This window comes from Lampris incognitus, chromosome 3, assembly GCF_029633865.1.
Source record: "Lampris incognitus isolate fLamInc1 chromosome 3, fLamInc1.hap2, whole genome shotgun sequence".
In the NCBI taxonomy this organism is placed as follows: domain Eukaryota; kingdom Metazoa; phylum Chordata; class Actinopteri; order Lampriformes; family Lampridae; genus Lampris; species Lampris incognitus.
Window position 1 is genome coordinate 11735835 of NC_079213.1, and position 12034 is coordinate 11747868.

The 12034-nt window shown below is 44.3% G+C and overlaps 1 protein-coding gene across 4 annotated transcripts; it reads right to left on the reverse strand.

The window, feature by feature from the left end:
- Nucleotides 1-3726: 3726 nt before the first annotated feature.
- On the reverse strand, nt 3727-11971 carry LOC130109647 (protein mono-ADP-ribosyltransferase PARP11). Of its 4 annotated transcripts, XM_056276640.1 has the most exons (8): nt 11856-11971; nt 11513-11637; nt 11103-11223; nt 9483-9558; nt 6652-6724; nt 6083-6210; nt 5306-5457; nt 3727-5197 (listed from the first exon to the last, which is right to left on the reverse strand). In XM_056276640.1, exons 2-8 carry the CDS (start codon nt 11627-11629, stop codon nt 4881-4883), a joined length of 984 nt encoding a protein of 327 aa, XP_056132615.1. In that variant the 5' UTR covers nt 11630-11637; nt 11856-11971; the 3' UTR covers nt 3727-4880. The 4 variants fall into 4 exon arrangements, with proteins under 4 accessions (XP_056132615.1, XP_056132618.1, XP_056132616.1 ...); XM_056276643.1 differs by lacking the exons at nt 11103-11223; nt 11513-11637; nt 11856-11971 and adding an exon at nt 10341-11028; XM_056276641.1 differs by lacking the exons at nt 11103-11223; nt 11513-11637; nt 11856-11971 and adding an exon at nt 10304-11028.
- Between the last annotated feature and the right edge of the window lie 63 nt (nt 11972-12034).

Below are 12034 nucleotides of genomic sequence, written 5' to 3' on the forward strand. Positions count from 1 at the left end.
TGCCGCCCAAGGTTAAACGTGGCGTGTTTCTTGTCATGTGACCTGACCACGGACACAAAATCAGCATCTATGCATTTTTGCATATCTATGCATACAGGGACGGAAAGCTGTCTATTGAAGGTAGCCTCTGCCACCCCCTAGATCTGCCCCCATCTTCAGGTTTTGCAACCAGTCCGATCCAGTACAGTACAGTACAGTACAGTACAGTACAGTACAGTACAATACAGGAAAAACTTGTTAAAAAAAAACAACATATTGATATGAGTGCAGATTTCGAGTCATCCACGCACACTGAAGATGAAAACCACAAAGAGGTCTATTTTAAGTACTCCCAAAGTGACTCTTCTGTGCCTCAGCGGAGACGCGCTCCTCGTTTCCGCGCACCCAGCCAGCCGTTATTCATAAGCTCCCTCTGTGACTGAAGAGATGAAAGTTTTTTCCACACACGACGGCTCCATCTGTGTTTGGGCCCTCCATATCCGCCAGACGTGACTTCTGATGACGAGAGCCACACCTGTGACGCCCGGCTCTCACGGAGAAGGTAAACCAGGGAAGGAAGTGAGGCAGACCCGGGCCACATGAAAGACCCCCACCCCCCTCCCCACCCCCATCCTACACCCACACCCACCCCCCCTTCCATGTCTGCTCGGTGAGCATGTGGATGTGTGCAAATCATTGACCGGCTTGTATGTAGGAGACAAAGGAACGCTGGGTCATAATACTGGAGACCGCTGAGGTTTAGGGGCATTGCACACATGAGCAACATATTCTTCAGTGTGTAATGATGGACTGCTGGGCGCAGAAGAGCATTCGGGTTTTCATTTCAATCAAACACTTTGCCAGACGATAGTGCAACCTCAACCCGAGAAGGGAGAAGCGCCTGTTTTAGTAATTGACATTGACCCGTGGTGTGTGTTATGTGTGAGTGTATGTGAGCAGGTCTCCCTTGTCAGATTTTGATCTCAACGGGACTTGCCTGTAGACCTGCCTGTACAAATAAAGGATACATGAAAATGAGGGGGAAAAATGAAATAACTCGGTGAAATGCTCGTCAAACCTCCTATATTCAGTGCCTTGAATGTGACATGACTGCCGATCCGGCCCAACGGAGACAAAGAAACGTGTACATATGCAATCACACACACGGGAAATATCTTGGACTACCTCATCAGTCAGTGGGGGAAATCCAGGTGAACAAGAGGTAGCTAGGGTGGCATGGTGGCTTAGCGTTCACATGGGGGAAAAAATGCATTGTTGTCTCCAACTTGGCCCATAGGTATGAATGGTGTGTGTGCCCTGTGAAAGGCTGGTGACCTGTCCAGGGTGTCTCCCTGCCCTCCACCTCATAGCTGCTGGGGTATACTCTGTCCCCGCCACGACCCTGACTTGGATCATACCAAAGATGGATGGGAGATGGGAGATCTCAATATTATTGCAGACTCGCTGTTTAAAAATAACGGTAGCCAAACCTTCAACAACACAAAGGCCGTGACAATCCTGCATGTGATCAGAGCTGTGACGGTGATTGACTGGCAGCTGCCAGGGAGAGAGTGACGGGAGGAGGTGGCACTACAGCTGATAAATGGGTTTTTTGAAAATATTTGACACAGATATACAAACAATATGACCCTCGCCGAGTGCTCTTGCATTAAAACTTACGGGCCTCATTCAGCGATCGTTCGTATGTACACATTTGTGCTTACACACCGATGGAATTTTTTAGTCTCCTGGATTTGGTCTCCCAGACCAGTGTAGAGGCTGGGTATCCCTGAATGTAGACACCAATTGGCTAACTCTGGTGTCTGCAAGCCGGGCGATTGCTCAAGAGGTAGACAGTAGATGTTAGGAAGGAGGCACTATAAACAACCATCAGCCCTTGGCTCTGTGTCTGTCAGACAGGCTGAAGGGCTAAATAAATAAATCCCAGGTGTGTGTAGGAGCACATTTGTACCTACGAACAATTGATGAACGAGGCCCTTTGAGCCCGATTCGGCAACACGTCTTTCGGGTCAACAGCGGCCTCTGCTGGCGCTTTGCCTGAAGTACAGCTGGCCAGATTTAACTCAATTCCAGGAATCCGTTCCCAGCAGTTTGCCTACTGAAATTCCTACTGAGAAGCGTTTCAAACTAAAACTCCAAGAAAAAAAAAGTATCCTAATTACTAAAATCCCGTTGGGTCGCAGCCCACAGCCACACTCCACTGAAGTCTATTGTATAGCATTAGAAAAAAAATCCTTTTTTTTTTGCCCATAGAAAATGCATCAATCAAATATGCTGTGTCGATAAGTGTTATTGATAAGGATTAGCCCCCTGTTTTTATCAAACAGTGTTTTCTAAACTTAGTCGTGGTTACCTGGCTGGAGAACAAAAGAGCAGAAAGCACCAACTTGTTACCAAACAGAATTCAAATGCATTTAGAACCACCTCGATGACGTCATCGTCGATATGATAGATATTCCCAGTTCTTTATTTTGAAGTTTAAACATAATGAGGGTACTTTTAGTTGATCTGAGATAAAGGGGCAAGCTTTACCCCACGGCTGCTTTGGATGACGCCAACGAACTGTAATGGCTGACATGTGTAGGGTATCTGTCATACGGTAATGGTGCTATAATAGGCCCGTGTGAATATTCATCTTTTAGAAAATTTAACTGAAAATAAAGGATTTCCCTCCAACCTCTTACGAGTGATGGCTTTTCTTGTCTGACGGATGGCGACTCCTCTCCTTTAATACCGCGCCACCTTGTGGTAATCTCAGCACCCTGCATTCCCCGTGTCAAACTCCTTTCTCTGGTCGTGGTCTAGAATCTCAGTGTTTCTCAACCGGGGGTCCGCGGACCCCTAGTGGTCCGTGGTGTAATTGCAAGGGGTCCGTGAAAATAAAATATCTTTTAAAAAAAAGATCCTATGACATTTATAGAAATATGATTATTTTACTCAAATGTGACCGAGACCTTTATCTACCTAAACTATAAAGGGTAACAGGACTTTTTTCTCTAATTACATGTTTCACAAGTGTAATTTATTGTATTTTAATAAGAGATCTCGCTCCCGTTTGCATTGTTAAAAGTTACTGCGTACAAATTCTGTTTTGTTTCATATATCTGAAAGTTACTGCATAAGAATTTTGTTTTGTTAACTATATCTAAGTTACAACTGAAAGCTCTTATTTTTGCCCCAAAGAGTGAATAAATGCTATAATGCAATTTAAAATGCAGTTTCTACTGTTTCTATCAAATTGCAACCCCCCTCCCCCAAGATCAGGTGGAGGGGTCCTCAGGGTAGATGAAAAATACGCAGGGGGTCCAGGACCCCAAAAAGGTTGAGAGCCACTGGTCTAGATGGTAACCCGCGATCTGTGAAACCCATTAACCGAAACCCAACCTCAGTTTAACCGAACGCTCGTGAAGCGCTACTCTGTTGAATCGAGTGCGCATGTGCGAGAGGTTGGTAAAGCTATGGTAACCACCGAGACACGAACCACTTCTCTTTGACAGCTGTGAACAGGAAGGAAGTAAGAAGCAAGCGGTGAATTCAAAATTATGAGCAACAACGCACGGTTCTTAACAAGTTTTATTTACATCACTGGCCAGATTCTTTTTTGGTAAGTTTACACCAAGTGAAATATTCTACCCCCCCCCATCATTGCATCAAAGATGACCGCAGAAGGGAAAGACGTCATCAGTTGGTGAACGTATCATTTAATGAATGCAATCAAAACTCAAATTCTTCTCTCATGTTGGATTTTGTATTTGTGCTGTGCACTGTTAGTGTTGCAAACGCATACAAAAAAATGACCTTGGTCCTTGACAGTTTTCTCTCAGATCTAAATAAAAGATGCTAATGTACATACACAGAGAACAGTTAGTGTCATGTCAAGTCATGGGTACACAAGGATTCGGCATAAAACTATGAATTTATGTCATTGTGACACAATGAAAGCCTTTCATGGAAAGGACAAAAAAAGAAAGAAGCAAATTCATGATTTAAAATAAACAAACATGAAATGCAGAGGTAGAGGTGTTTCGCATGAACTAAAGTGCAAAACACACATGCACGCACGCACACACACACACACACACACACACACACGTCACGACCCAAAGTGAAAAACCGGTTTTAAATGGGTAAGCAGTAGTAGCGGGCTTGAGGACATCATTTGGGGGCAACGCTGACACGACTTTGACACTTGTGGGATGAGGGACACTCGTGGGATGAGGGGGAAGCCCATTTTAGCATCGGTGTTACAGCGTGAACTACAGTATACATCTCTGCAGATGTTCTGAGACGTCTTGCTCAAGGCGAACCACACCTGGGCTCATGTCTGACGGGTGGAGGTGAATCAAAACGCTGTGTTTACGACAGGTATTAAGGTGCAAAGGACATCACCTATTAGACTGACAGTGCCAATCCTATTTTTAAACAACTGTGCACAGATACTCAACAAGCAAGAACTGCAGGTAGTACAAAATTGCCACAGAAATTGATAAAAAGAAATACATCCGTTACCATACCAGAATGCTCCAGTTTTTGCATCTTTTTTTTTTAACATGTCACAGAAACATCTCAAGCAGTGTAACATAATAGGCCCCTTCATTGCACAGCTAACATCTTAAAATGTCACTGACTTAAAGTATAAAATCTATACACAAGCGCTTTGTTGTCTTCTTGCTATTCCACTATTCCCCAAAGGCACTTTGAATGACCCATGCCCCAGTTTGGTGCTGGATGCAACTAAAAGAAACATCCGATGTCCCTTTCAGTTGCACATTTTTCCGTGTCTCCTCGTCATCTGACGACTGCGCCGAATCCAATCCTGTTTGACATGTGAACCAACAAACCCTCCATATCAAGGCCTGTTATTGAACTTGATTTGGGCATCAGTAGAACTCAATTAGATACTCTGGGTAAATCTGGTTGCTGTCGAAGATGACATAGATCTTTGGATTGCTCGGGTCGTCCACACAGCTGTCATAGAAGTTGGTGAAGCTGGCATCCTTAGAGGGCGGTCTGCAGTACATAGGGTGGCCCACAGTGTATTCCCCGACAAGCACTCTGGCCAGGAACATGGTCTTATAGGGGGGCTCACTGGCGAAAATGGGAGGGGCGAGCCCGTGTCTCTGCAAGGCGGTGTTGTGCTTCCCCGTGGTGAGACAGAATTTACTGGAGTATTTGGCATCCCGTGCAAAATAGCTCCCTGGAGAAAGGAGAGGAAGAAAAAAAAATGTTAGAATCTGACAAACGAAACGGCTCAGATGAAGAGTTCATCGCTGCATTGTGCCACATTGCAACTCCCTCGATTTGCCTTTTCCATAGACGTCGCCGTGGCTCCCAGTCAGCCGCCAGTCAAAATTGTACGTACAGATGGCTCGTACGTTGCTGTGGCCTGTGCCGTGAAACAGCATTTGCTCCTCAATGTCCAGCGTGCGCTTGACTTTTCTCAACTGTGTTTTCTTCCTTCAGGAGAGAGCAAAAGCATGACATCACAGAGAAATGATCAATCTCTTCTCAACAGTCATATTGATTCGTGCCCAAGGCGTCACGACCCTTTTGATGCTACATAATTTTACCGACTTTCAAATCAGACTATTGCGTCAGATGGCAAAGGAAAATTATTCCTTGTTTTGAAAAAGGTGAATATGTTCTCTTGGATTTAGTTTGCTTATCGCTTGCGCTTGAATGAATTTTAACCACGATCACTTAATTCCTGCACAAGGTAAACTAGAAATTATAACGTTAAGCCGAATCAAATAACTATAACCAAGCGCAAATCTACAGACATTTCTGCAAACACAAACAGCCCTTTGACCACTCAAACCGCTTTACAGTGTACACCTCGATTTCACTCATTCACACACACATCCACACACTGATGGCGGAGGCTGCCATGCAAGGCGCCAACCTGCTCATCAGGAGCAGTTAGGGGTTTAGTGTCTTGCTCAAGGATACTTCGGCATGCTCTCTGGAGGAAGCGGGGATCGAACCAGCGGCCTTTCGATTACCAGACGATCTGCTTTACCTCCTGAGCCATGCCGCCCCACAACTATACCCCAAAACATGCAAACGACCTTGTCAACTGTACCTGCAGAAGAACTCCCAGAGATCTAGATTCTGAATCCTCTGGATGGATTTGATTGGATGTGCCATTGTTCTTTCATACAGTCTGGCTACTTCTTTAAACTCATAGGTGTCTCTGCCAAGTTGAATCAGCTGGAGAAAAAAAAAAAAATCACACGTATGAATGGTACACATCAAACTAACAGCAAGAAAGTAAAAAAAAAAAGAAAGAAAGAAAAAATAATAAGTAAAAACTAAAGTAAAGCAAAAAGAAAATAAATCCAAAGCCTGTTTACCACCCAAGAAATGCCCTTTAGATTAAGGAAAAAAAACAGAGGGCTGTCTGTCAGAGTACAACGTACTCATTGTCAGAGTAAGGCTAAGAGTAAGAAAAAATGAGGAAAAAAAACCTATAAAAAACCAAAAGAAGAACAGTAAAACCTTGTTGCTCTGGAAATGACACTGCATGGCATTTATGGTACTTTGCTACACAAAAACAACTACACTGCACACATCCAAATGATGCAAGTACACAAGTGCAAGTGTGCTCGCATGCACATGACTGCACGCGCACACTTGACAGGTTTTATGTGCCTGATAAGGCTCGTCAGTGTTGATTCTCTCCCAGTGACAGGGAACAGGCAGGGCCAGATTATCACAGATGAACCTGAGAGAGAGAGACAGAGAGAGAGAGAGAGAGAGAGAGAAAGAGGGAAAGACACAAAGGGAAAAGTAGGAGTACATCAATGGCTGAAGTACTTCAGCGCTGTGAGACTCTAATGAATTGCACAGACTTGTCTGCATAAAACAAACACCCCAGCTGCTATTGAGCAAATGTGAACAACAGAAACCAAATACATCTGTCAGGGGTTAGCTACCTTTAACGAAAGCTGCCTTTGTGTCCATATACACGTATTGACTTTATGATTCTGTTCTCTTCTTTGGCATTGAACCGGTTTTGCACAGCTTAATCTATCAATGCTATTCAGCTTTTTAAAATGCTCTTTATCTTAAGGTTGTTTATGCCTCAATTCAAATGTTCAATACTTCTTGTGGTTTTTAAAGAATTTGCGGGTTTCATCTCATCATCAGCCGCTTCTCCGGGGTCGGGTTGCGGTGGCAGCAAGCTAAGTAGGGCATTCCAGACATCCCTCTCCCCAGCAATGCCCTCCATCTCCCCCTCCTCGTGGGGGATCCTAAGGCATTCCCAGGCCAGATTGGACATGTAGTCCCTCCAGCGAGTTCTGGGTCTACCCCGGGGTCTCCTCCAAGTTGGACATGCCTGGAAAACCTCCAAAGGAAGGCGCCCAGGAGGCATCCTAATCAGATGCCTGAACCACTTCAACTGGCTCCTTTCAATGCGAAGGAGCAGCGGTTCTACTCCGAGCCCCCTCCGGATGTCTGAGCTCCTCACCCTGTCTCTAAGGCTGAGCCCAGGCACGCTACAGAGGAAACTCATTTCAGCCGCTTGTATCCACAATCTCACCCTTTCGGTCACTACCCAAAGCTCATGACCATAGGTGAGGGTTGGAACGAAGATTGACTGGAAAATCGAGAGCTTTGCCTTGGGGGTTTCTTGGGGCAAAAACTTTCCCAAGAGAAATGAACAGCAGAATATTTGAGAATTCGGTCTTTCCTTGTTTATTACTTTCTATTTATGACAGAAAGTTGAATCAGTTCATCTGACGTTCATCACTCAATCTAAGTGATGAAACGTTTCTCTCAATAAATGCTTTGTCCAGATGAACCGATTCACCTTTCTGTGATTTCCTTACCTGGATTATTCAGCATGTATAAAGGTGCTTTCTAGTTACTACATCATTATTACTACTACTACTACTAACACTTTTGGCTGCTCCCGTTAGGGGTCGCCACAGTGGATCATCAGTTTCCATCTCTTCCTGTCCTCTGCATCTTCCTCTGTCACACCAGCCACCTGCATGTCCTCTCACCACATCCATAAACCTCCTCTTTGGCCTTCCTCTTTTCCTCTTCCCTGGCAGCTCCATATTCAGCATCCTTCTCCTAATATACCCAGCATCTCTCCCCCATACATGTCTAAGCCATCTCAATCTTGCCTCTCTTGCTTTGTCTGCAAACTGTCCAACCTGAGCTGTCCTTCTAATATAATAAATAAAACAATCATTATTACTGTATTATTATTATGCTTGTTAATATTACTATTTATCTTTTTTTCCCTCTCTCGGTACCAATTGAGAAATGTGTCTCTTTGCTTATCCTCCTTTTAAAGAAAGTCTATTCAAAGGGTTAGCTGCAGAGCAGTGCTGCTGGAGCTGATAGGGATGAGGCAACTTACTGAAGGACACTTATAACTGTGGATGCTTGCTGTCATTTGGGATTGAACCCAGACCTTCTGGCTGAAGGATGGTCCCCATACCAGGGATGCAACATGATTCAGAAAGGGCCGGTGTGGGTGCAGATCTTTGTTCCAACCAAGCAATTACACACCTGATTCTATTAGTCAACCAATAGTCTTTGCTAAGGACCTTGATTTGTAGATTCGGGTGTGTAACTGCTTGGTTGGACCAAAGACCTACACCCACACCGGCCCTTTCTGAATAATTTTTCTTATCCCCTGCGTGACTCTGCAAGCCCACTATTGGGCTTTTTCATTGTTTTTTTTTCTTCCCCCTCCTCCTTCTAAGAATAAGATGTCACAAAAGTCCCAATATATTCCCTGAAACCAGCTGGGGCCAACCTGGCGCCTTGACTGTATGTGAGCTCAGGCCTAATTTACAATTTAATTTAGCAGATGCTTTTACCCAAAGTGACGTACATCTGAGAGTTAATACAACACAAGCAACGATCTAGTCAGGAGACGACAATGCAAGTACGTGTAAAAAAAAACTAGGTTCAACTCCGATAAGACATAGGTGTAAACAGGCAGTGCACGAAGGCAATGCATAGGGTGCATAGAAGCCAAAAAAAAAAACTTTTTTTAATACCATCAGGTGTGGAGGTGTTCGAGAAAGAGCTGGGTCTTTAGCTTCTTCTTAAAGATGGAGAGGGACTCAGTGGATCAAATGGAGTTTGGTACCTCGTTCCACCACCGGGGAACTACAGATGAGAAGAGTCTGGCTAGTGGCTTAGGGCCCCGTTGTGGCGGAAATGTCAGGCGCCTTTCATTGGCAGAGCGTAGTGAGCGGGACTGAGTGTAGACCTGAAACGGATTTCAGGTAGGCGAGAGCCGTTTTAGCTGCTGTTTTGTAATCGAGCATTAAATTTTGAATTTGATACGGGCAGCATCAAAGTGTAATGGACTCCAATCAGACCAAAGCCTGTTGCTGGTTGTCCTCCTCTTTCTCCCCTCTCTATATTCCCACTCCAGCCTCAATGTCCAATAAAAGGCACAAACATCCATCTTAAAAACAATGCATTGGTATAGGCAAGCTGTTTGAACTTACCTGAAGCCAGTTGCGGAGTGGAGCGAGCGTTTGATTGGTCGCTGCTTCCCAGTTGTCACATTTATCTGTCTCATGACTGTCAATGAAATAAACTGATCTAAGATTAGGGGAACAAAACTTTGAATATTAGTACATAACTTTCAGAGAAAAAAAACAAGTCTTGATTGAGACTTCACAACAAGTTCTCTGCTATTTTACATTCACGACTCTGAGCCTGAAGCCCATTTATCAGTGTGTAATAATGGACAAGATATGATGCGACCATCCCTGGTCCGTGGTTTTCAACATTGGCCCCTGGGGGCCCCCAGTACTGCAGGTTTCCTATTCTGACATAGTTGGTTGAATTAATTCGTTGTGCTAGGTCTAAAGACACCCTAAACAGATGCGTGGGATACCAGATGGAATACCAAACCAGCATTAAATCAAATCAATTTTATTTGTATAGCCCAATATCACAAATTTGCCTCATTGGGCTTAACAGCAACACAACATCCTGTCCTTAGACCTTCTCATGGCATAAGGAACAACTCCCTAAAAAAAAAAAAAAAACCTTTAACAGGGAGAAAAAATAGGAAGAAATGTCAGGGAGAGCAACAGAGGAGGGATCTCTCTCCCAAGACGGACAGCATGCAATAGATGCTGTGTTTATGCAATTTACATAATACAACATTGAAAGAGGATAACAGAATTATAATGGACTTATAGAATTTATGAAGAATATGATGCACAGGATGCCAAGCAGTGTCCAGATGCCATCGGAACAGTCCAGGACCCAAGCCACGTCACCAGCATCATCCTGTCTCACTGTGTTGCACCCTTACCTCACTGTTACCCAGTGCACTAATTGTTGTCCCTCACCAGACTGAAGGATGTAACAGGAGAGGAATGGCAGGCAGCATCCAAGTGGCAACCACCATCACCACAGAGACCTGGGAGGAGAACCGACTGCACGTGCACGCAAGGGAGACTCACAGGACACCATTCAAACACAGAAAAAGAGAAGACATCATTCAGAGAGAGAAAAGAAATGTGAGAGAAGAGAACAGTTTGCTATAGTCATAATCAATTAAATCATCAACTCATCATAATCTATAATCTCGTCGGCAGAACAGTGTTTGGTAAATTCATTGAGACAGAAAACCAACCCGCCATGCAGTACAGGTTGTGAAGCACTCAACTTAAAGGCAACTAATTGTAAGCTAAGGCAAAAAAAAACGAGTTTTAAGTTTGGATTTAAAGGACTCAACAGACTCTGTCTGATGGCAGCAGGCAGGTTATTCCACAAGAACGCACCCCGATAGGAAAAGGCCCTGCCACCAGCTGACTTCTTTTTAGTGGGGGATCAGAGGACCAAAGTTGAGAACCACTGCCAAACTTCAGTGTGAATACAGAATCCCACTGTCGACAACAAGCTAATGCCAACCAGTGTCCTGACAAAATGTACCAGCCTATCAGTGGATACTGCAGAGGACATGAGGCCACATGGGAATGAATCTACTGGCCCTTTTTAAAGGCAACATCATTAACTAAACTACCTCATCTGGTTTTTATGGGGTTGAGTTTGTACGGTGTACTGTGTGCTTATGGATTTTCATATAGCAAGGAGTTCTTCAATGGTACCTGAAAAGTCCAGCCTGTAGGTGTACTTGGCTGTGTAGAATTCCATGACACCGTGTTGGTTCCTGTTGTAACACTGTTCAATCTGGGCACTAGTCACTGAGCACGCTGCACTGGGATCAATCTGACATAGAGGATGAATTGTTTATTTTCTGAACAACTGAGATTAAGAAACAGCTAACTGGAAATTAATTAAGAAGTTGTCGTGAATGAGAAGTAGGTGAATGTATGGCTTGATGGATTTTTTGTTTTTAGCTAGATAGATAAACAGACAGATAGATCGACAGATTTCATAGATAGACACATAAATAAACAGATAAGACAGCTGGCAAGCTAACCAGATAGACAGACAGATAGGAGGAGAGTTGTAAAGTTAGTAGTCTTTTGCAGGTGGAGGTTCATGGACAAGTTACCTCAAACATATGCCACACTCCACACTCAGCCAGGTAAAACCAGCACCAATTAGGCTCTGTGGTGTCCATCTCCTCCATCTCGGTCGCCTCCTCCTCTGGTGATCTGGCAGCTAACATTGCTAAATCTGCAATAAACAAATGACAACAGGCGCGCACACACACACATACGTTGGGCAAACTGCGACTCAACGATGCCTTAGTGTAACGTCAGACAACGAAACGCAAGCGAAACTATGACAGTTTACCATGCACAGACAAAAAGGAAGCGTTTGAGTACAATAAATGGACAGACTGGAAATGTCAGCAATACCACACCCCTGTGAGCCGAGAGCGTCTATCTTACCGGTTTTTCCTATCTCTTTCTCGGTTAGTCATACAAATCGGTGAAACATGTTGAATAAAGTGCTTGGAAATGCAGGTTTCAGTGCGCGAATCGGCTACATTGTTCCTTTCTCTCTCTCGGTTGTTTATACTGTGCACTTCCGGGTACGTCACGTGTCGTGCGTCGTAGCGTTGGCAGCG

Coding starts and splice junctions, on each gene's coding strand:
- LOC130109647 (XM_056276640.1), bottom strand. CDS start 11,629: ATGTTAGCTGCCAGATCACCAGAGGAGGAGGCGACCGAGATGGAGGAG. Junction 11,224..11,512: donor GAGTGTGGCATATGTTTGAG/GTAACTTGTCCA, acceptor CCTCTATGTCAG/ATTGATCCCAGTGCAGCGTG. Junction 6,211..6,651: donor ACACTGACGAGCCTTATCAG/GCACATAAAACC, acceptor TTTTTTCTCCAG/CTGATTCAACTTGGCAGAGA.